General features: G+C 50.7%; 1 protein-coding gene across 5 annotated transcripts in view; it reads left to right on the plus strand.

Annotated features, from left to right (window-relative positions):
• RGS3 (regulator of G protein signaling 3) overlaps window positions 1-24,637 on the plus strand; it is an 85,224-nt gene that overhangs the window by 21,509 nt on the left and 39,078 nt on the right. For 2 of the 5 annotated variants that reach the window (XM_075771978.1, XM_075771979.1), the window contains 7 exons: window positions 2,750-2,855; window positions 3,569-3,674; window positions 3,952-4,291; window positions 4,756-4,795; window positions 9,295-9,485; window positions 10,868-10,951; window positions 18,754-18,865. In XM_075771978.1, coding sequence (XP_075628093.1) covers window positions 2,750-2,855; window positions 3,569-3,674; window positions 3,952-4,291; window positions 4,756-4,795; window positions 9,295-9,485; window positions 10,868-10,951; window positions 18,754-18,865 — 979 coding nt within the window. Of the gene's footprint in view, window positions 1-233; window positions 394-2,749; window positions 2,856-3,568; window positions 3,675-3,951; window positions 4,292-4,755; window positions 4,796-9,294; window positions 9,486-10,867; window positions 10,952-18,753; window positions 18,866-24,637 lie in introns of those variants that run through there. The other 3 variants (XM_075771980.1, XM_075771981.1, XM_075771977.1) reach the window with 3 other exon arrangements.

A 24,637-nucleotide genomic window follows, 5' to 3' on the forward strand; every position in this document is an offset into this window, starting at 1 on the left:
AGAATGCCACGGGAACAAAAGCCACATCAACAGAGCAGGGACTAGGGAATACTAAATAGTTGACAGGAATTTTAATATAAAACTCTCTCCCTTCCTTGTCAGTTAGGGTTTTCAGGAAGCCCTCTGGCTTATCGTAAAGCGGCATACAGCACAGACAGGGGCTGGGGAGGTGAAAGGTGGCTTCCTGCCATTCTTCTCTGGAGCTGGGTTCCCATGGGCGGTCATGCCAGTTTGACTGTGGTTTGTTCCACACTCGTGTGATACAAGGAGATCGGGATTACGGCTGCTTCGGGGGACTGGATTTTCATGGGCTAACGGCGAGTTTAGGGTTTTCCAGCCATGAACCGTTTCAATGGACTCTGCAAGGTGTGCTCGGAACGGAGATACAGACAGGTCTGTATCTCCTGGGGAGAAAAAATTCTGTGCGCTAGCACGTGCGTACGCGTTGCTGCAAGTCTCAGTTAAGTTTACGAGTGTCTGTGGGAGTTCTTACCGTTTCTGGGCAGTGTGTGTGCTGTTCCTAGGGTGTTGATTTGCTATCGTTATCATTTGTAAATGATAATATTGGGAATATAAGGAAAGCATTTTCAGATAGGTGTCTCTGGCTGATCTCTGCCCGTTGATGCAGTGTGTAAATGGGATAAAGAAGGAGCATTTACTGTGTAACTTGAGGGTAGCATGCCGATGATGAAAGCATTAAGCTGCGAGGTGTCTCAATTTACCACTCGTTAGAGGAGAGGCAGGCACAGCAGGCAGCTAAGTCTCTGCCAGGCTGCTGCTATCTCTTTTCAAAATTATTTTTATGTGAATATTTTTGGGAATCAAGTCTTGCTTGAAGCTGGTTACAACCAACGGTGACTTGCTTTATGAGAAGTAGATTGCTGTGCTCTGTACGAGCCAGTGCAAATTCTCTTGGACCTGCTCGGTGTACAATGCTGGGTGCTGGTTTTGCTTGCGCAGGTCGAGTCTCCAGCACTTTTGAATATAATTTTCCCCCCATGGTCTGGACTGGGGCTTCCGACTCCTCGTCAGCTTTTCTCTGCACTCCTGTGCTAATCTTTCATGTCATGTGAAAGCTGTGGTGGGGGACAGTGTATAGTGGGAATTGCACAAAGAACCAGCTTAACTAAAAATGCCCACTTCTTATCAGTGCTGTAGTGACTATCTGATGCAGGAATGCTGCTCTGCTTTGTATTAATGACAACTGACTCTAATTTGTGTCTTAGAACTCCTTAATTTTCTATTTTGACAATTTTTTCTGTATTTTTTTGACAAAGTCATGGGTACGGTGAGCCTCTGCGGTGCTGGAGTCTCTCACCACCTTGCTACCCACCTTCCAAGTTATGTCAGATGCTCGTATGTCTTCGTTCTGTGCACAGCGGCAAAAATGGACGTTCAACTCCCTGTAATGGCCATGGTGGTAGGAGCTGAGGAAAGTGAACCATCAGCATCGAGAAGCTTCTATTTAGCAGCACAGGGAAGGTGTCTCTGTTGGTTGTGGACAAGAGCCAGCCAGCTCAGGGAGAAGGAGTGGGAGAAGCTTTGGGCTAGGAAGTGACTGTGGAGACTCCATGGTGGGAGAGATGCTGGGCTGGCTCCAGAGGTAACACTTCTGCAGGACTTGGATCCCCTACGCTTTGTATTTGAGATGTTGGTTGGTTTGAGATGAGGTTGGTTCAAAGGTGCAGAGCCACAAGCAGCCTTCTCCCCTGTTTGGGGATCTACAAACTGCAGAGAGAAAAATACTCAGTGTAGTGGGGCTGAACCTACTTTTTGATCCTGCCAGGGAAAGACAGTTTCTCTTTTGAAGCCTGATTTTAAGCTGAGCAATCAAGCAGGGACAAGGTTCAGAGAAGTGAAAGCTTGCTGCATTTGCCCTCCCGTGGTAAAGGAGCGAGGAACCAGTTCCCCTCCTTGGCAGCTTCTGCTGAATTCCTTGTCTTCTCTCTGAGTGTTTGTTCTCAAAATAATACAGGTCAGATGTTGGATTTTTTCTTTTCTGTTCTCTGTCAGTAAAACAGGGATTGTGACAAATGTTTTGGGGGATAATCAGGTATTTAAAAGAACTGTCATGCTGAGCTGCTGCTGGAAGCCAACATCAAAAAATAAATATCACTTTATTAATAAGCTCAATGCTTCTTGAATAAGGAGGAGAAAAATGAGCCTAAATCAACACAGCATCCATCCTCTCCAAACTCAGCAAGAGAAAACATACTCACCCCAGCTAATGGGGCAATGCATGCAGAGCCCGCTCCAGCGCTGCCGCCTTGCAGACAGGAGCATGCCGATCCTCGCAGCTCCCTCTGGAGCAGAGAAGTGCTGCTGTTTAAGTATTGCCCCACTGGAAATGAAATGTTTAAGTGACTTACTTAGAGAAGCTGCGTTAGAAATCCATGTCAGAGCCAGACTGCCAGGTTTTCCTTTCTAATGGTTTATCAGACCTTTTCTTACACTGGCAAGTTGTGAGTGGAGACTTGTGTATGCTCAATAAACACTCACTTTGCGGCATTCCTCTGTTGGTCCTCAGCTCGATTTTGTATTGCTTTTTAGCACCCTTTCCACCCGCCTCTGGCTGCAGCAGGGGAGAGACCCGTTGTCTGTGGGGCTCACAGAGTGACGGCTCCTTTGGGCTCTGTGACCGCTTCTAGAAATGCCGTGTGTCTGCATTTCCAAAGGCTGTGGGGTGGTGTGTGGGTGAAAGGGGGGACGCTCACCGATCACACGCAGCGGCTGCTTTCCCACTTAACAGGGTAACTCCGGTGTCTCTCTTCAGATTACGATCCCTCGAGGAAGCGATGGGTTTGGCTTCACAATCTGCTGCGACTCCCCAGTCCGAGTGCAGGCGGTGGACTCCGGTAAGAGATCGGATCATTTTAATCCCTCTTACTTTGATTGAATGACTCTGCTCCTTTTTGCTTCCCAGAGCATGTTGTGATTCAGAAGCTTCCATGCCTTGCAGGACTCTGGTTACCTCCAAGAAACGTCACATAATGAATTCTCTGTTGCCTCTAATGAGGTTGGAGGCCATTAGGCTAGCACTGTGTCACTATTTTGGCAGTGTGTTGCAGTAATTTGCAGAGATTTTGTTCTCTTCCTTCTCCAACCTGAGAACCGTCAGGCTGGTTGGGGGGACCTTTGGAATGCATCCATGGGGGGGGGGTGTCAGAGGGGCACAGAGGGAAGTGGGATCACAGGAGCCCTCAGTTACCTGAGTAGAGCCCCTTGGCGTGGACCTGTGGGATGGATTTGGTGTCTCTGTTGTACCTTGGTGCTCCCCGCTGCACACCAGGAAACATGGGGAGTTCATGCAAAAGCCCTGAGGGAGCATTTATAGCTTTGTCCCAGGCACTGTGTGCGCGCGTGCATGTTGGAAGGTGAAGCTCCAGGCTAGCTGGCCCTACTTCATTTTCAGATGTGGGTGTTAGAGGAAACAGATTGGGTTTGGGGGAGTGAGTGGTGCAAGCTGTGAAGTTTTTCGGGTGTCTTCTAGCCTCAGGGCTTCTCTTTCCCCTCACGCTCCCTGCTCTCTGTCCGGCAGGTGACTGGCATTTGTCTCTTCTCTCTGTAGGTGGCCCAGCAGAAAAGGCCGGTCTGCAGCAACTTGACACGGTGCTGCAGCTGAATGAGCAGTCTGTGGAGCACTGGAAATGTGTAGAGCTGGCACACGAAATCCGGTGGGTATTCACCCTAAGAGATGGTTTGAGGGAGCCCAGGGCAGGGCAGCGGGAGCTTTGAGTGGCTAGGGGAAGGGGAAGGCTTTGAGGGATGAAGACAACTGCGAAAGGATTCTCTGGAGCAGAAGAAGAAAGGATTCAGGGGCTGGGGAGAGGAGGACAGGGGCAGAGGCATTAGAGGGAGGAAAGACTGCAGGGCTCCTGGCTGTCTAAACAATGCGGGGTGCCTCACTCCCTGCTGCTCCATCTCTGACTTGCCCCATGCCATCTCTTTCAGGAACTGTCCCACTGAGATCATACTACTGGTCTGGAGGCTTGTGCCGCAGGTCAAGTCAGGACATGAAGGCATGATCCGCAGATCATCCTGCAAGTCTGCCTATGACCTCCAGTCACCACCCAACAAGCGTGAAAAGAACAGCACCATGCCTCCGCGGCCCGAGCAGCGCCGGAGCTGCCACGTACTGTATGATGGGAGCGATGGGCTGGTGCTGAACGGCTGGGAGAGGTACACGGAGATTGGCAAGCGGAGCCAGAACACCATGCCACCCTTGTCCCGGGTCCCCTCCACTGCAGACCAGAACTACATCATCTTGGCGCCTTTGAACCCAGGGAGCCAGGTAGGGCTGCTCTCCTGCCCCACGCTCAAGGTACTGCATGTGGCTGTGGCCGTGCTCGCTGGATCCTCTCTTGGCCCGTGCTTCAGCCTTACTGAGCATCACCTCTCGATGTTTGCCAGAGCATGTGCTGTTTTTACAAGCCAGACCTGTGTCCTTTGGTGGAGCTCTCACTATTTTTCTAAAACATTTACCGTGAGGAAATGCAGAGCTGGGGTGAATGACCTGCTGTCTCCTCCTAGGGCTCACTCAGGGGGTAAGGGTATGGGAAGTGTTTCCACTGCATAGACCACAGTGCAATTTATATTGCTCTCATTTTCTGCTGGCAAAAGGGCAAAAGTTATTTTCACCTCTCTGGAGTGCTTTGGCTTTGCTGGGTTTGGCATGTTAAATTTGCAGTGGTTGTTGTGAAGTCTATCTCAAGCCTACTTCAGGTGACTCTGTCCTTTCTGGGTTGTGTCTTACAGCTGCTGAGGCCTGTCTATCAAGACAACAATGCTACTGTTGGTAAGTTGCCGATGTGCTGAAAATGCTGCTCAGAGCACCTAGCAGAGCTGAACACGGTCTTTCTAGCACTAGCAAATCCTTGTCCTTAGCCCTGCAATGCTGCAATGGAGTCCCTCACGTTCTGAGGACAGTGGCAGAAGCCTGGGGCTTTTGGGTGGTATAATTTTCCTACTCTCTGCGTCCAATAAAAGCAAGAGCCCTACCCCTCAGCCCAGAGGAGAGCCCAACTGCTAATGTCACTGGATGAGCCTCGTGGTGAGAAGGTCTCTGTGGGAGCTCACAGTGTGGCTGAAGAAGGGAGGCTGGTGCAGGCCGGGACTTTCCATCTGGGGCTTGATGAAAGCATGAAGTGTGGAAGTGCTAAGTGTTGTTATTGTGGTTCCTCAGATGCGTCTTGGGCCTTGCTGTGATATGTTTGGCTTCTTGTGCATGATGCCTTCCTGAGGGTGCTAATGCCATGGCCCCTGCTTTGAGTTTTGTTTTATTTTATTACTAAGGGAGTAGGGATGGCCGTGACTCAGATTTGTACAGGCACTAGTGCAGGTTGAAGTGCCAGGTTTGGGGAATACTCATGTCCTGGGCTCCTACAAGGGCTCTGGCAGTCTCTGGACCAGCTCTCGTCAAAACCTCTTTGAAGCATAAACTCATTTTCTGCAACAGGTATACTTGGTCTTCCTGGAGAACCAGGTGTGGATGGGCTCGCAGGAAGGTGAGGCGTGCAGCGGGGCAGTGCATGAATCCTGGGCTGCCAGAGGGGGAGCAGAGACTAACGCAAGGCCCCCCAAACTAGATACCAACAGACGACTGTCATTTCCAGTGGGAAACTGGGAACAGAAACAACCCAACAACATTGAGACCTGGAGATGCTCCCCAGGGTGTTCACTGGGTGCTGTTGAACTTGCAGTTTCAGTTTTCAGCATGCCCAGCTCCACGCAGAACTGCCTCTTACCACTTTGTTCATTCAGGAGCTTTGGGAGGCCACGCTCGCACCCTGGTCTGTTAGGATGCCCCTTGGATGAGCTGTGTGTCTGTAGCAGACCTGACCTCCTAGACATGGTCTTGCAGGAGCGTCTAACTCGGCAGTCCCTCCCTGGTGCAGGCACAGCTATCAGCACAATTCCCAGCTAAAAAAAAATTGTGCCGCCTGTAAAGGCGGGGCAGTGTCCATGGAAGGCAAAGTGTGGGGCTGGCACAGCTGTGGTGGGGATGCCGGCGAGCAGGAAGGAGCAGTGTGGGTCTGAAGCCCCTGTGCTTTGGATGGTCCCAGCCCTGGAGTTCTGTGGTCAGAAGTATTTTCTGCAGCTCAGCTGCAGGGGATGTTTTGTACCGTGGATAACTGCAACTCTTTCCTGCTCTTTGCGGATCCTGTGAAAAGATAAACTGGACCGTGGGGACTTGTTTTTACAGCAGGGTGGAATTTGAAAGACTCAGGCTTCTTTCCATAACAATTTTTAGTGATTGTTTTCAGTTTATTTAATTTTAAGTCTTCAGAGGGCAGAATGCACTTGTTAACCAGAGCAGCGATTAAGTGTGGCGGTGCGGAGCTGGCCACCGGTCACACAGTGACAGGAGCTGATGCTTCAGGCAGGCTGGATGCGTTTCTGTGCCAGTGTGCAGAAAACAGGACTTGTGCAGGTGATGAATTCCTCTGATAAATTCCTCTGATAAAATGAGGTGATTTAGGGATAAGAGGAAAAGCAGATCCTGAACAGCACAGACAGATTGTATCTGTCCTGTGTTGAACTGTCTCTCGTGCTTTGATTTTTATCTGGCAGTGCAACCATGAAAAAGGAAAAAGAGAAAATGTCAGGATTATTGCACTTAGAGGTGGAAACAACCTTTTAGGTCACGAGGGCCACCCCCTGCAAAGGCAGGCTGTTAAAGCAAGCAGTAAACATCAGGTCTGGATTTCCAGCAGCATGGTCTGGCTCTGCTGGCGTTTATCTGAAAGTAAATGCGCTATTTCCTAATACTTAATGGAATATGTAATGTTGGGTAGGTTCGGATATTTGCTTTGGACAAGACCTTATCTGCTCTGAGCCATGTTCAGAAGTGTTTTGGCTCGTTTCTGCTTGGGAAGGTTATGGGTATCCGTTACAGCGCAAAGGCAGAAGCCACTGCGCTGAAAGCTGCTGTGGTGGCCGTGGGGCTGGGCGGCTGGGGGGGGCTCTGCTGGGACACCCCTCTAGCAGGGGGCTGCAGGAGGGTTGGCTCATACATGTTCCTGAGATTGCTGTGGGGCAGGACCCTGGGCTGATGCTCAGTTTCTCACCTGGATATGTTAAAATCCAAGTGGAGAGGTCTGCCGGCTGGACCCTCTGGTTTGGTTCATCAGCTTCGGGGGGGAGGGAGAAAATACTTCAGTCTTTCAGTGGGGCTTCTTTTGAAGGAGGAGTTGTTGGTTAGAGACGTACGCGGTTCCCGTTAGAGCTGTTGCCTGCAAGTGCTGAGACAGAGCACAGGCTGCTGGTGTGCAGCGGGGCACGGCCTGGGGTTCAGGGCTCTTGGGAGCATGAGCCTGTCTTGCCTTCTGTCCCCAGCGTGGTACGTCCTGCTGCCGCAATGGGAGTCTGCGTGTGGCAGGAGAGATGTGCGCTGTGGGCCTGGGGACGTCAAGGGTGGCCAAAACCGGGGTCATTGGGGAACACATGGAGAACCCTTGGGCCTAATGGATTAACGTCATTAATGGGAAATATTTCAGAGCTGTTCCCCACTTGGCAGCCGTGACCTCCCAGCACTCCTGAGAGCAGAGCAGCCCAGCGGGCAGCAGCTCCTCCCTGGTTCTGGTCCCGTGTGTTGTTTTCATCCTGGCTCCAGGTGATGATGGGTCTGGGGAGGAGGATGCGTAAAGCTGTCCTTAGCTCTGCTGCCTCCAGTGTATCACCCACCAAACCATCTCGCTGCTGACGGTGTGCAGGCCCTGGCTCCCAGCGCTCTGATGTTCTCACCTCTGTGCGCTGGTGCTGAGAAAATGGCAGTTTCTATCCAGGCAGAGCATCCTCAGAGCACCCCACGTCCTGCGCCTGCGCTCGCGAGACAGAATGCTGATGGGAGCTTGCTGGATGTATTCAAAGACAGTCCTCTGGGCTGGGAGGAAAGGGCTGAGAGATCCTCTATAGCAGCAATTGCCCAGCATTAGGGGAAGGAAGGACTCACCCACGCAGCAGCTAGCGGGGAACAATGATAATTGTTAATAATTTATCAATAATGCTTTTAATCACAAGATTATCAATTACATTAGAGATTCCGGGACTGGTTTGATATATCACCTATGTCCCCTGGCCTCTAGTAATGCGGACTGGCAGGTGTGGAGCGGCCGCGGTAGCTGGTGTTGGCTTGTTGGGAAAAGTTATAGCTCTGCTCAACCAGCTGAGGTGAGAGGCTGCAAAGGAAAGCTTCTCTGTCATCGCTCCTTTGAACGAGGATAATGGCTTTCTGCAATGAAGAGAGACAGAGCAAAAAACCAGTCAGGCTGCTTGGACTTTTTCCAGCACTGAAATGTAATGCTGAAAAACAGTGGATGATGTGCCAGCCTCATGCAAAATTAGGTCATCCTTTATAAATACACCCCCATGTCTGGGTAACCATCACATCCCTGGGAGCGATTTGGAAAGGCACGGATTGATCCTGTGCGTATGAATGTTTTTATCACTTCTGTCCCTTTCTCTGACACTCCAATCTTAGTATCTTCTAACAACTGTGATTGACCTGCCACCCAGTGCCCCGTGATGTGAAATTCCTGCACTTTATTAACTCCCATGCCCAGAATCCAGAACTAGCGGGACTTGTGTGAATAAAAATGTCCCAAGGTTTAAATTGCCAGTGGTGGTTTGTTTGGGGTTTTTTTTTTTTTTTTTTTTTTTTCCCTCCCACCCTGAGTTAGTCCCAGATGGCTTTCCCCTCCCTGGAGAGGGAAGGGTTCAGTGGTGCAGGCAGGTATTCCCCAATGGTGGGAACTTCCTTGGTGCTCCTGTGATTCAAGAATGACCATTTAAAGTTAAGTTTGGGGTTGTTCTGTATTTCTTATTTTAAATACTTTTAGTACTGCACAGGGAGGTGTGTATAATAGTACCACATCTCCAAAGTACCGTTCAGAAGGCAGCATACACCCAGAGACAGATATGCTGGCCTGCAGCTGAGCTTGCTGTGACTTCTTGGGTTTTCATTTGCACAAACATAGATGTGTTTGTGCTCCTGGTGTGATCCGGTTGAGTCCTTGGTTCAGCAAGTGAGTAGCTCTTCATTGAGCAGAAATGTCAAGGGACATCTCATTTTGCATTAGGAAAAATTAAGTCAGTGCTGTTATTTCATGAATCCCTGGGAAACTTTGATAGCAGAGTGACGAATGTCCCTGCAGCTTTCAGCTCCAGCTCTTCCCCTTAGGCTTTACGTGCCCTCCTCTGGGCTGTGAGAGCAGGAGCGGAGCCAGCAGCATGCAGCAGCTCTGCAGGACCTCTCTTCTGATTCTGTGTTTCTTTCTGCTTCCTCTGTCGGTGTAGGAAATGCATGTAAAGGGAAATCACACGTGGGGTCTGGGAGAAAATCCAGGCTGATGAAGACCGTGCAGACGATGAAGAGCTATGGGAACTACCAGAACTGTACCATAGTAAGGCCACACATCCCGCACTCCAGCTACGGCACGTATGTGACTCTGGCTCCCAAAGTGCTGGTGTTCCCCGTCTTCGTGCAGGTAAGAGAGGCTGGAAGCGAGGTGTGGGGGATCTAATGGAATCGATGCCCGGCGCAGCGGGTTGTATCAAGCTTGCTGCCGTAGGTCAGGTCCAGACTGCCATGCGCAGTGGTTGTATTTCCCAGCAGTACATACCAGGAGTGCATGGATCCCTGTCATCCTCAGCTCTCTCCTCTGCAGCTGGCTGTACTCAGCACAGTGCTGGGTACCCTCTCTGAGGGAATTGTGTCCCGCTGAAGAGATTCTTTGTTGGAGGTTTTTCCCTTTTCAGTTTTCAACTCTGGTCCTCAGTTGCTTGCTTGGGTCAGGAGAAATTTATCCTAGCTTCTGGGCTTCAGCAACCAACTTCACATACTTGAAGATCAATGTGGTTTCTTCCTGTGGGTTCTTTGTGCTCTTAATTATAGTGTGCAAAGGTTTTTTTAGTATAGCTGATGGCCAGCAGTAAAATCATGAACAAGGATCCAGAGCAGTAATGGCTTGACAGAGCCTCTTGACAGAGGATGTTCTCACTCCCCAGTTCCATAAATGATTTTCTCAAAATTTAGCCCTGAATTTGGTGGTAGTAGCTCTAACTACCTCTGCGCCTTCCATTTTGTCCTTCGTATGGCAAGAACCTCAGAAAACCTCTTCTGATCCAGTATATTTAAGCACATTACTGGTGCATACCTTCATCTGGTAGGAACACAGCTGGTGCTTCTGTCTCTTTACTCCCAAAACTTGTGTCTTGGATTGACTCTGGGGTGTTTCTGCCACTTCAGGAACTGGGTTTTATGCTTCGCCCCATCTCATACCACAGGACCCCTGTGCAGCTACCCTCTAGTGCTGGGCTGGTTTTGCAGGGTTTGTTCTGCAGTCAGGACAACTGAACCTGTCCTGTTCTCCTCCAGCCTTTAGCAGAGAAGATGTTGACTGGGGAGCTGCGTGTGGTGCATGGCGTGAGAAAGGGCAGCCTCTTAAAGTCGCTTTACCTGACTGCGAGAGTAATCCATAAAATCATGCAGCAAATATTCTCGTCTGAGGGACGTGAGAACCTAACGTGCCACTGTTGTGGTTGTGTTTCCTGCTAAAAAGTACCTGTAACCAAGCTTGCACGGTGCAGAACAGTTAACGTACAGAGGCAAGCGGCTGATTGTCTTTTTATAGATGGGCCTGACGTAGGTGTTAAGTGTAATGCTTTCTTTTTATTCTGTAGCTGGACCACAGACTTTCTGTCCTTTTGAGCACAGTGTGGGGTGGCTTCTCTCTGAGTTACAGCTTAAAGTGAAGACAAAGTGGGTTTGGTGGGCGGAAAGTTTTTCTGGCAAACCACACTTCCAGTGGAAGGTTTGACTGTTTGTTTCCTTTTCTTTTCTTTTTTTTTTCTTTCCTTTCAAATGTAGCCTCTAGATCTTTGCAACCCAGCCCGGACTCTGCTTCTGTCAGAGGAGCTGCTTCTTCATGAGAGCAGAAGCAGGACTATACAGGTAAGACTCTTTCTGTGCTGTCTGAGCTTTCTAAACATGCGCTTCCACAGTCTTATGTAGTAGATTGAGAAGGGAAATGTTTTATTGTGCAATATTTATATTAATAGGATACTTGAAAAAACTTCTAGTCAGTTTATCATGAGATAAACTAAATATCAAAACTCTTCTCTGCTAGAAATCAACTTTTTTCCTTGTCTTCCTTCATGCTCACAAAGAAGAAACCGTGCATGGCAAATGCATGCCAGTTACAGCCTGGCAGTGAGGCCTCTGGCACACTCAGAAAGAGGGAATTTAAGAATATTTTGTGCCAGGCTAGAGAACTAGACAGAAAACTTGTTACAGGGGTTTTCAGAAATTTAGTTCCTGAAACAGGTCACATGTCCAAATTCCTCTCTGTTTTCTTACTTTACCTTCTTCTCTGCAATGTTATCGGAGGGCTGTTAAAACTCTGGGGAAACAACTAAGCTTTGGCTACATGCTGAACCTGCGTATGTGACATTTCAACATCCAAACTGTCAGAGGTTGGAAGTGTTGATTACATTTGCTGCTGGCTTCACTTGCATCCAACTGTAAAGTCTGCAAAGCCCTGGAATTTGGGACAGAGGAAGCGGCAGCTGGGAGAGCCCACTCATGCATTGCTCACTAGTGCTGAAGGAAACTGTTGTTTCTTTTGGGGCATTTTCAGAGAATCTTGCCGCTGTACAGAATAATTTTCATTTAGCTGAAGTGAACAAAATGTTATGTTCCCAGAGCCATAGAGGAACTTCTACTTGACAAATCTTAAGTTTCTGGGTAACACCTTCTGGGTGGCCGACAGCAGAATCCCAGAGCCACATCATATCGCTGGCCTGTACAAAACAGAACAAGATTGTGTTATGTTAAGTGACTCCTCTCTCTTTCTGGTTTTATACATGTAATTCATCCTTTGAATTGAGTCACAATTTTTTTTCTTCTTTCTGCAAAGTACATGAAAAATTTCATGATCCATTAGGAAACTTGTCAGCGATCTGTAAATAAAACTCTTCCCCTGTCTGTCCTGCTGTTCTTTGCTGCTCAGGGTTTTCTGGGTACCTGCATGAATGAAAATCAGGTAAACGCACGGCTGTGTAGCACAGCTATGCTGCAATGGCTTGGAAATACGCTGACCAGCCTGAAGTCAGGATGCTTCTCGTGGGTTTGGTGTTGCTTGCTTTCAGGTCAGACTCGGAGGTCTGCAGTAGCAGCCAAATGTGCAATAATTATGACTAACTAATGCCATTTGCAGCCTGAGTGGAACACGTGTATGGGAGTGTTCATATTTAGATGATGGAGAGCCTCAGGAGGAGTGTGTTTGGAGGAGGTGGGCAGCTCTCTCTCCAAATGGCCACGTTAGCCATTTCAGAGACCCAGCTGTGGGCAGGACCAGAAGGGAGGGTGTTTCAGGGAGAGGACTCTGCTTATGATGCCCTAAGGATGAGCATGAGACTGGAAGAGGATTTCCCAGTTGGTGCTGTTGCCAGGAAAAGGCAGGATGCTGTATGCTGGGCAGGAACGCGAGACAGCGTTTGAGAATGATGGTGCCTTGAGGCCGTGATGTCTGTGTAAGTCTGGCAGAGGGGCAAGGCAAGAGGTTGTGAGTAAGCATAGTAAAAAAAATAGAAGCAGAGAATGGGAATGAGCATGTGGCAGTGTCTGCTTTGGAAGGTAGGAGTCTTTCCCTTGATGTGAACCCAGATGTGGTGCTGAGCCCCGTATTGCCGGGAGCTGGCAGTTGTAGGTAGCAACTCCAGGACATCAGCCATGTCCCTGGGGAAGGGTGCTCTCATGTCTTGCAGGGTGTCACGGGGTCACGGCAGGCTTTGAAGAGCTTCAAGGGATCGATGCAGGTCTCTGGAAAGCCAGAGACTCCCCGTCTCCAGCAGAGCGAGGGTGTCTGCTTTGGTCCTGACGGGCTGTGAGATGAGGGAAACCAAACTTCCGAAGCTGGCTAGACCTAAAACGGCCAAGACACAATTGGGTTTCCCCTGGTACAGAAGGGCTCCGACTTCTCTTTTTGCTGGACTTGAGCTGGCTCCCTCTCAGCCTTCTCTGCTGCCTGAACAGAGGCCGTCTTGTTTCTCATCCGTCCTTTCTTCATTGCTCCATGTGCTTTTCCATTGTCCCACTGCTCCTCCCACCCAGCCTCTCTCAAACTGGACTTGCTCCTGTGGTTTGCGGGACTCTTTTCTGTATGTTATTCTGCTTTGGCTAAGTGGCTCGAGAGAGGAGAGCCCATGTGCAGGGGCTGGAGATGGAGGTCCTATTTCCTCTCAAAACCAAAACCAAACAGAATCTTTCCGCGTCAGGCACTGCATCCTTGTCACTGAGCAAACTCTCTCCCATCTCCTGAAGGAGTCAACCTATGTCTCTGGAGGCCTGCCAGGATCTGTCCTTTCCCTGACCTTACCTCTGGGGCAATCCTTATTCAGGCCTTAATCACATCCTGTCTAGACTTTGTTGCAATTCCCACTTTTACGGTCTTCCGAAATCCCTCCAGCCTGTGGAGTGCCAGAGGAACCAGCGTGATGCAGGCAGTTGCGCACGAGGTGTTGAGCATGGGCTTTGTCCTCTTCGGTCCATCTCTAACGTACCTGGAGGCAACTTTCCAAAGCCCTGCAGTACCTTCACAGCGTGGGCCATGCTCACCCTCTTCTCAGCTCTCTTCTCTGCCATCCTGGCAGGGTCTGCAGATCAGGATGGTCCTCCTTTGAACTCTGAAAGCGCCCAGCTCTGCCAGGAGTCTGGAGGACATGGACCAGCATGCCTTCTCTTCTTATGCTCTTCTTATGCTCTTCTCTGCAGGTCAAGGGGCTTTCCTCTCTCCTCCAAGTGTTGTGCTGCAAGTTCCCGGCACTCCTGGCCTGGGATGGGGTTGGCAGGTCCCTGTTTCAGTGGGTGGCTGAGTTTTGGTCAACCCACTGTGCTGGCCAAACTCTACTCCCTGGCATGGATGTTTCAAGACCTTGTTTTCAGCCTTTCTTAGACACTTTCATTTGGGTGCAAATACCAGAAACTTTCACTTACCTTCTCCCTCCACCACACTAGTCCCACTTACTCTGTCCCTTCTTCTTCACTGCCTCTTAATATCCTTCTCTTCCTCATTTTTCACACCATTTCCCCATCTGCACAGCCACTGCTTATGCTAGTGTTCAAGGGTAGGTGTGTGACCCCTTGAGGTCTTCAGTGCCTGTTCTCCCCTGATGTTCATGTTAGAAGAATATTTGATTCAGTTAAGCCAAGGTGAGGTTCGAGGTTGACAGCTGAAGCCTTCACCATGGATCTCCTTTTGGCAAATGTGGTGGTGTATCTGTATCAAAGTCTAGCTGAGTGTATAAACTCCTTCCTGAGTGCATAAATTCCTCGCCAATAATCTTGGCAGAAAAAAATGTGTGAGGTGGTAAAAGAGGGTAAATGCACTGTGGGCTAAAAGACTGCTGAGAAGTCTTGGAGAACATGCATATAATGTGGATGTATGCAGAAGTAAAAATCCAGGAGCAGGTGATGCTTAGAGAGTTAGCATGGAAAGCAATGACTCAAAGGCTCTGGTGTGTCACTGAAGGGCGGTAAAGTTTCCCTGAGTGGGGAAGTTATGGCCATCAAGTGCCATGCCTGCGTATGTGCACCTACCTCAAAGCCTAGGCTGCTTCCTTTTTTAGACTGGGGCTCAGCTGACTGAGATGCTAATGTATGAAGCATTAATGTAACTGGATAACTCTTAATCATGTTCTCCTATTGCTCTGATCTCTCTGAAAACTAAGTGAGTAACTGCCAGTGCAAAGCTGTAGTCAAGAAAACCACAACTTTGAAGCGTATGATCAGGGGAGCACTGAATAGAGGTGACTTGGTGATATCACTCTCTATGTGGGTCATTCTTGGTCTGATGAATCCAACAGTGATGTCTGCTTCGTAGAGGATACTGAGAATTTGGATGTTCCCACAAGAGGGCTACAAGGATAAATCAAGATCTGAAAAAATTTGGGGAAGATTAAGAAAGTTTCATCCATTTAGCTCAACTGAATGAATGGGGACACGTGAACTCTGCAGATACAACCCTCATACTGGTATCACTGAAGTTTTTCTTTGGGGTCGCACCCAATTCTTCTGGAGAAGAATCCAGCACTGGTAAAAAGAGAACGTGTGTGGCTCAGTCCTGAGGGTGGATACCTGTCTTAAGAGCTCCCCACCGAGGATTGTAGGATTTCTCTAGCCAGCTGCAGGCAGCATTCTCTGGCCAGCAATGCAGGGGATCATCATCATGTTCTCCTTTGGCATCTGAAAGCTCTATCATAAAAAACCTGCCTCTGCTTGGCTCTGCTCCCTCTGTTTTGCTGGGCACAGCTAGAAGACTGTTGCTAGAGAGAGTGATGTCTGGGTGAGCATCCACTGGCTCAGGCTGCTCCTGCCGAGCACTGGGACAAGCGGGCAGGGTTTGCACTGATCCGTCGTGCCAGCGTCTCTGCTGATGCAACGTGCAAACTCCCCCCTGCCGTAGCCCAGGTGGCAGTGGCTCCCCATGCGTCGGTGAGCAGGGGAGGACGTGGTTAGGAGAGAGTTAACTGTTCTTGAGCTTGAATGTGAAGGTACTTTGGCTGCAAGGCTTAATTTCTGGGCACCTTTTCATAACGTTTTTGTTACCATATTTTGCATTACAAGGCGTGGTTATGGCTTCCTCCTTCCTGCAGCGGGGCTCTGTAGCAGTCCCAGTGTTGATCTCCAGTTCTCATCTTGGGGAAGCACACTAACCCACTGCTTTCCACCTTCCCTTCTGGTTTTCATTTTCTCTTGTTTTCTTTTAGGAAACACTTTAAATGTGCCCCTTCCTTCTGTAACAATGCTTTTCCAGTTACGTTCTGTAGCCAGTCAGGTCTATCAGCAGAAGGGGCTTTGCTGTTTGCCGTGTTGCAGAGCACACCTAGGTGAGCAGTGTCCGAGACATCACTCCCAGCCTCTATGAACAATCCTTTTGCCCCCTGTAAAATCTATTTACAGCCACCTAAAAGGCCTGTGTGACAACTGCCACGTGGCCTTGATCATTCTGGTAATAACACGGGTGCCTATCTCTGTCTTCAGAGGAGTCCTTACATCATGCCAGTTGTTTTACTTCTGATTTTTGGGGTAGGAAATTAGTTCTGGGAAATACACAAAGATAGTCTGACTCTCCAAGGAGCAACTCTGGTGGATTCTGTGTCTCACCTGGATGAATTCAGGCACTGCGTTTCTTTTTTGTTTGCTCTTTTGCTTTTATGAGCCTTGTGATTTTTCATGGTAGATACCAGATCTGTTTGCAAAGGGCTGTTAGAGACATGTTACAGCTTGTCCGCAGTGTGATGGCAGCCCTAGGCACAGCTCCAGATTACTCCCTCCAGCCCTCCCCTCTTATACCTGTTGGCTGCTGCCTTAGGGTCATCCATGATTTGAGTTTCCCGTGCTCAGCTCTTCAGGTGGGGTGAGTGCTCTCTCCCGCAGAGCCGGTCCTGCTCCCACCACTGCGAGCAGGGTCTGCTGGAGCCCTGGGCCTCGCGGCGCTGGGGTGCTCTTGGCAGGCTCTGGCTGTGTGGGTGGAAGGGACACCCTCACTTTCTTCCCCTAGCAGCTCAGAGGAGCAAAGGGACCTCTATAAACCCTTTTGTGTCGAGCTGCTCTAAAATCAAGTGTCTTCCTGGAAGCAGCATCTAATAGAGATGCTTTTACGTAACCCGCACTGGCTGCGCTTTTATCTTCTCTACATTCTGAATACAATCAGTCCCATCTTCCCATAAAAGCACAATGTTACCTGTAAATACTTTTTGTGTATTTTCTGTTTCTATGATTCCCTATTTAAATCTGCTTGGTTTTGAAGTGATGTTTTTTCCCTGCTGACCCTTCTAATCTTTTTTTCTACCCTTTAAACTTACATGTGTATTAGGTCATCTTTTTTTTTTTTTTTTTTCCCTTCCATTTCCAGCATGACCACTTGCTGATCATGCTTTTATCTCCTTCACTTCGCTGAGTTGCTATTCTCGAAAACCCTGAACATCTCTTCTTTGAGGCTGAGGGACCTGGGATGGCACCAGACCTGTCCCAGAAAATACCTTTTGACACAAGATGGGCATGGGAGAAAGTTTGTAGTGCAGTTTGTACTTCGTTATTCCTTATATTAATAGTAAGGTCAGGAGTAACAAAGAGGGTGAACATGGGCACTAGGCCAACAGCACGTTGAGAGCAGAGGAAGGGATTTTCCAAATATTACAGAGAAAAACAGACACTCCCTGGTTTCATTGTCAATTAAAGCTATGCCAGTAGCTTTGTGCTTGTTAAGAATCCCACAAAAATTAATTTGCACAGCAAGGAGAAATCTTGTGTCAAGGGCTTGATATTTGGTTTCAAAGCCCCAGATGCTGCTGCCCTGACGTGAGACTCACCACCACGTGATGAACTGTTTCCCAGCTTGTCCTCCTGATGTGTGTCTGTCAGCCACCAGGCATGGAGACAAACTGTGCTGGCAGTGCGTCCCCGTAAACAGTGACTTGGTCCCTGTCCAGAGCAAAGTCACCTTTCAAGGGGTGACTTGGTGGTGGCCATGGTACCAGCTCCCAGTGAGCCCCTGGGATGCTGGGTTGTCTTCTGCTTTTGTGAAAGGGTTGCTAAAAGGCCACAAAACCTTCCTTGCTGTTGCTCGGTGTTGCAAAGCAGCTTTCCCTTTGCTGCGGGAGGTTTTTTGGGAGCATCCCAAGGAGCGGTTAAAAGCAGCCACGTGCTCATATGCTGCATCTTGTGCTGAGAGCAGTGCATGGTTTGGCAGTATGCAGAAGGTCCAGTATGCAAGATGCCCACTGGCATATTGCAGCCACTTCCTGGCATCTTAAGTTCTGTTGCATGCCCCCAACTTCTGACAGGCTCAAACCTGAGCTACTGGCATAGTGATTGCACCAAGCTCCTCACCCCTAGTAGGTTTCTGGGTCAATGGGGATCTCCATTACAGTGGAGAAACTAATTCTTCTTGTTTTAAAGATCACACTAATCTGTACTGATCAAATGAGGGACCTCAGGCAGGAGCCAGAAGCAGAATAAAATCTACCTCTTGAGTTGTGAGCACCTACCACTGCTCTGGAGTAGCTCCCAGCTTGTAGGACACTTGAATTGCTGCTCAAGCACAGAGCTGGGCAGATGCTCAGTTCAGTGTTTGCTTTCCACCCATCAGCGTGGTTTAAAGGTGTCAAGTTTGTTCCCTGCAACTGCTCTCATGGGTTCTGCTGTTGTAAAAGCCTGTGGTGGTTTTAGCCCAGCCAGCAGCTAAGCACCCAGGACAAAGCCAAACTGTTATTTTCTCAAAGGGAGCTAAATGGGGCACGCAAAGACTGAGAACAGTGCGAAGCTCCTTCGTGAGTGTGTTTGGGGAGATCACATTTGTTTTTAGGTTGCGACTTCTCCAGTGTGCTGGGATTAGTCAGCAGCTTATTCCCTCCACCTGCTCCTCTGATTTATAACTTCTGTAAATGGGAAGTAACACAAGAGAGCAGAGGGGGTGTGTTTGTGTAGTCTTAAACTTTCAGGCAGGTTTATTCCTCTTGTCACGGGACTCTACAGCCCTTGGTAGGTGGCTGCCAAGCAGGGGGAGCCTTGCCCAAAGCTTGCTGGGAGCACCCTGAAGGGTTTAGCAGCAACCAGCCCCTTAGGGAAGGGGTTCCTGGGCTGCCTGTGACGGCTGGTGCCTCTCCCAGGGTAGAGGACCTTTCCAGGATGCTGTCTCAGTGCCAGGAGATGAATTTCTTACAGCTTCTTCTTTGCTGCTGTTGTGCTTCCAGGTGACCCTCTTTGTCTACTCCGACCTGCTACTCTTCACCAAGGAGGATGAGCCTGGGCGCTGCAATGTGCTGAGGAACCCTCTCTACCTGCAGAGTGTCAAGCTCCAGGAAGGTGAGTGTCTGCAGCAGCAGTGGACACGTTTGGGGCATTTTCAGGGCTGCTAGCTATAAAGGTTTTTGGTCAGCAGCAGGATAGCACCCCACTATCCCATTGCTTCCAGTATGTAACAGTACCGTCCAACTGGTGCTGCCAGATCATCCTGCCTTGGGGTGCAGGGCCAGCATCGCCCTTCTCATCCCTGCATTAATCTGGTCCCTGGAACTCCATCTCCTGGGACGCCTCAGGGGCACGCAGGTAGCACCACTTTCCAAGGCTTTTTGGGTGCGTCTCAGGGATTTTGGGCTGTCATTCCTCAGGGTCTTGCGGTGCTGGGCTGTTCCCCTTGCTGGTGTTACACTGCCTACAGCGGGGGCTTGCCGAGGCTGAGAAAGGGAAGTGAAGTCTTGAAGTTTCCCCCACGGTGCCTCGAGAGAGTTCAGAGGTTGTCTCCAAGTGAGTCTGGCTAAGCCCTACTGACCTTTACTTTGCTACTTCTCCCTTCGGCCACCCACGTTTTCCCCTGCGCTAGCATCCCTTCCCCATGCACATCCCCCGCCGAGGTCAGAGCAAACCCTGGCCTTGGGGGAGGCTGTGGACCGTGCCCTTACTCTCTTCACCTTGGCTGGGCTTTCATGTCCAGCTGAGGGCTCGGAGAGGGCTTCTAGGGCAGGGGGTGACTTGAAATCAGTTATTTTAAGTTGAAATGCTGAGGCTGTGTAAACGATGGCCTTTGGGGTCAAAAGAGGAACGAACAAATTGCTTTACCACATCCTTTTTGCTACAGTGGAGACACTCCTTGGCCCTGGGCCCAGTCCCACCTTGTTTCTTCTCTCAGGGCAGTTGCTTTTTGGGTACGGGCTTGTTTTGTGTACAGTCGCCTGACTGCGTCAGTGTGGGGCTGGTGCCCCAGCTCCTCCTCGAGCCCTGGCAGCGGGTGTTGCTGGACCGGGACCCACGTGGGAAATCATGATTAGGTATAAAGAACAACTTTCCTATGGTGAGATTGGTCAAAGATTAAGTTGCTCAGAGAGGCTGTGGGACCTCCTTCCCTGGAGGTATTCAGGACTTGACTGGGCACAGCCCTGAGCACCCTGGTCTGGGTGCTTTGGGCAGGAGCTTGGACTAGGTACCACCAGAGGCACCTCTTCTGTCCCGAATTACTCTGTAACTGTGTGAGCCGATGTCTCTGTCTCTATGCAGTCCCATGGCCCTGACCAAAAGGGTTTAATCCAGACCTGGGCCGCTTCTCCAAAGGGATCATTTTCTGGATGAATTTTGCCACTTCCCATGGCTTTCCCCAGCCCAGCTGTAAGCTCTGTGGATGAGCTGCATCTCTGCATGTGCGCCACGTTGTTGTGAGCCTCAGTGCTGCGGATCTGCAGTCCTGTGCCAGACACCACAGGCTGCCTGTCAGTTGTTACTTCCCATTTCCAACAACATTTCTGCTCCCAGATTAATTCACTGACCTATTTCGTGGGGGCAGAAACACAGCGAGGGAGATGGTGCACCACGGCGTGAGCCATTTAAAGAAGCCATTGAAGCTTCGCTGGGGTTTGTTGAGTTTGTTCTCAGTGCTACTTATTTCTAAGAAACGGACAAAAGAAATTGTTCCTCATCGAAGTGCTTGTTGGTCAGCGTCCGCTCCTGGAGCGCGTGCCGCCCCGGCTGCTCTCAAAGGCTGTGCAATAACCCGGCTCTCGTTCGCCTCCTTGAAGGAATCTGCTTCCCTGGTGCTGGTCCCGGTTCCGTGCGTGACAGTCTGTTTGCAGCTCAGCACAGGACTGTGCCTCCTAACCTCAGGCAGAGCAGTTGGATTTCGTGAGCAGTTTTCTGCCACTTATTTCCTTGTTCCGTAATAACTTGGCTGGATCACATCTGGAATAGCTTAACAAGCCTCTCTGAAGGGGATGTTTGTCTCTGCAGTGCCGGACGACCCCCCGTACACCAGGAATCCAGCACAGTCAGTTTTCAGGCAGCTTACCATCCTCGTTTGGGCAGGGCTGCTTCAAAGGCGGGTGGAACGAGCAAAAAGATGTCAGTCCCTTTTGGCAGGGATTTTCTGTTGGTCTCCTAAATAACTGAATGGTGCATTAATAGGAACAGGCGTATTGCTGAGTATAACAATTGAGACATCTCCGGTACACTGAAGACCATTGTGATGTTTCCTGTTTCTGCCGCTCGCTGCCCTGTGCGAAAGCAAATCAGTATAATCTGCTTTACAATGCTCTGTCTTCCTGCTTTAGAAGCAGAGCATGGTTGATGAGCACCACACCGGCCAGTGTTTCCAGCGCGACAGGGCTGGCTTCCTCACTAGATACTGTGGGAATTTCCACGCGAAGGTCGCCGCCTCGCTGGGATCCTGGCCCCCCTGGGGGGGTGCGCTTGGCTTTGGGACAGAGAAGAGCGCTCCTGTTTCACAGCTGGAATGAGGACCCCCAGGCTGAGAGCCCCATCCCCCAGCCAGGATCCTGCAAGCGAGGACTTTTCCTGTGCTGCTTCGCTGTTCCCGACATCCCAACCCTCCATATCTTACAGCAAACAGCTCCAAGATAGTCAGAAGCTAAGAGTGTGATTTATTGGCCTTCTGCCCTGCTATGGCTTCTCCCTGCTGCCCCCAGGACGCTTGGAAGCACCTGGGGCTTGCACCCTGCCAAACCTCCCTGGGGACATGTCCCTTCTCGGGTGTCAGGTCTGAACGTGCACAACAGCCTTCCTCTGTCCCCGTGCACCCAGGGCCCCGCAGCACCCTGCCCTGTGAGCTCCTCTTTGGGTGCTGCATGCAGTCCTGTCCTCGCTGAGCGGACGCGAGGGGCTGGGGAGCAGGGTACCTGCCCTTGCCATGGGCATTGCCACAGTCCCTGGGCTGTGCACGGAGGCTGTGGAAAGGAGCAGGACAATCTTCCCTCTTTTCCCATCTTTTTGACCCAATGCCCCACATGGACCACCCAAATCCTACAAGCAGTGGGTGTTTTCCTTGGGTTGCACAGGGAGGTGGGCAGAGCAGGGCGGCGCTGAAACGTGCTGCTGTGCCGGGAGCTGCATAAGTGCCTGCCCCATGCCGGATGAGGCTTGGCTGGAGAGGGGGACGTGTCCCCACAAAACTCACACCTTGCTCTTGTCTGTGCCTAGCGCACGCAGCAGCCCAGCCCTGGGGCAGGGATGGGTCAAGTTACTCTGAAAGACAAGCCAGTCCCCGTCACAACGCATCAGGAAGAAACTGAAATATCTTAAAGTGAGTTGTTTTTTTTTTCCCTCCTGCTTATTTCCTTTGTGTTTCACTAAATTTGGCTGAGGGTATGTGCCGTTCAGCTGTCAGAAAAGGTGCAGATGAAGCACCATGTGGGGAACGGAGCTGTGTGGTTTAGCCTGGGGGGCTGGCTGTCACCTCCCTGGTGTGAGGTTGTGCCTCTCCCTTTGGCTTTCGTGGCCTCTGTGGTCCTCGGTGCAGGAGGTGAGCAGGGCACGTCGTACGGCTCTGGGGCGCGGCAGGCTTCCGGCACGCCAGCCTGACCCTCCAGAGACTGGAAAAAGCTCCAGTGGAAGAAATCCTGGAAAACCTGGTTTGTGCTGAAATCTGCGCTCGGGTCTGCCCTTCCTGGCTCTGCCGTCGCTCTCCTGCCTCCCCTTGCGCCTTGCCGGGGATTGGCACCAGCTCAAACCCGGCTGCTGGGCTGGGCAGCCAGTCTCTTACCTCCCGTTTGCTTTCTCTCTAAAGGCAATTACTGGTAGAGAATGAGATTTAAGTGATTCCTTAGCCTAGGCTGGCTCCCTGCTTTGTGTGTCCCGTAGGCGCTGGGCTGCTTGGCCGTGTGTAGCAGTGAGTCTTGGAGGGACAGGGGACAGGAGCTGCTGGTGGTGGAGGTTGCCAATGCCAATATTCATAGCTCAGCAGAGAGGAATTTGGAAGGAAACTTAATTCTGATGGTTTTGGGTTTTGTTGGGCTCACCTGTTATTGCAGAAAGAATAGAGAGAGGCCCAAGAGAAGTGAGGTCATTCCCAGGGCCGTTACACTCCAGCATCACCTTTCTTTGCCGAGGGTGCGTGTGTCTGGAGGGTGACTTGTTCCTCAGATCAGCTGGGAAAGCTGGGTTAAAGCTCCTGAGGGAAGGTGGCTGGGACTTGGTCTTCTGCAATCTGCTTTCAAGGCAGCCTGGAGAGCTTTGATCATGGCACAGGGAGAGGAGCAGAGCACCCAGCTGTGAAGACAGGGCGTCTTTTGTGCTGCTGACTACTTGGGAAGCAGAAGCAGTAGAAGGGGATGGTGGACTCGTGGTGTGCCAGCAGCAGGTTCAGATCCTACCTCCAAACCCTCCCTCAAGGGGAGAAAAGCACTGGCTGAGGAGTTGCCATTGGAGACTTTGGCTGCACAGGGAAAATGTTCCTTGATGGTCCTACTGGGATTTATGGAAGAGGGTGCTGGGAGAGCTTGGGCAGAGGTGAGACACAGGCTCCTAGCCAGGTCTGCTCAGGGGGCTGGCATCACTCCCTTTCTGGAAGGGAAGATGTGGAGGGGCAGTGCTGGAGCCCTTTGGCTGGCAGCCCTGGGGCCAGGCTGCTTCCCTGACCCTTGCAGCACCCAGCATGGAGCAGAGCGAAGCTCACGGGAATGCAAAAGGGCTTCTCATCTGAGAGGTCTGCAGCAGCACTCCTGGTGGTGCTGGGCTCCAGCATCCTGGTGTGGCATGATGTCCCAGCGTCCCCATAGCGATGTTCCAGCCCGTTTCCTGCAACGTGCACTAAAAGCGAAGCTGGCAGCTGAGGCACACCTGCAATCCCCCAAAGGGCAACTGGAAGGGGAACGTCCAGCAAACAGTTCCAGGCCATTCCAATTCTTCATGAGTTTCACGTGTCCTGTGGAGTGACTCAAGAGGCATCTGAGTCCCTCAATGGATCACAGCTCTTATCTTGACATTTGGGCTGCTGCCTGTGGCAGAAGAATTGCTTTCCTCTGGGGAACAGGGTGTTTCCACCGCTGTACAGAGCCTGTTCCCATCATTAGCATAGCTCAGGCTGTTGAAACGAAGCAGAGCTTGTGCTGACACTGCTTTGAATAGGATCTGCAGCCATGCCCTGACTGCAGATCTGATCTCACGGCAGAGATAACGTCATTAAAAGGGTTATGAAAGCTGCAGCCCAGCGGTGCTGCACGCTACCAAGGGCAAAGCTGGTGCAGGGCACGCTGGTGTGAAGGAGCGAACCGGCTTCAGGAGATAGGATGTTCTGCTTCAGAGCTGAGGTGACCCTGTCCTGTGGCAGCTTCATGTTCTCCTGCGAGGCTGATGTATGCCAGGAGCAGGCTTCCCTTGGGGCTGGGAACGCTCTTGTCTCACCAGCAGGGATCAAAGACCAGGGCAGATCCTCAGGAAAGCCTTTTTGTTGGGGACGGGGAACACCAGTCCTGCAGAAACCAGCCTGGTGGAGCATAACGCATCCCTGGGACAGCTGGCAGCAAGATGAGGAGCTGAACTACGCTGTTCCGTGATTTAGCAAGATGGGGAACACAGCATTGGTCATTGCATTGCCTCCAGCACCATCTCCTTTTCCAAAACCATGGAAGTGGAGGTCCCTTGGCCAGGTCTCCTGAGCAGCACCATGCTGGTGGGAGCTTGGGGAGTTTACCCTTGGCCCGACAGAGCAGGATGAACTCTCCCCCCTGCCCCGTGTCAGCCACTTCCCATTGCCCTGGGATTTGGCTCCATCTCCTTGGAGAGGCACCAACCCCAACCACTAGCACTGATGGAGGCTGGGACAGACAGCACTAGACAGAGCTACCACCAACGAGC

The sequence above is a fragment of the Balearica regulorum genome, chromosome 20 (assembly GCF_011004875.1).
Source record: "Balearica regulorum gibbericeps isolate bBalReg1 chromosome 20, bBalReg1.pri, whole genome shotgun sequence".
In the NCBI taxonomy this organism is placed as follows: domain Eukaryota; kingdom Metazoa; phylum Chordata; class Aves; order Gruiformes; family Gruidae; genus Balearica; species Balearica regulorum.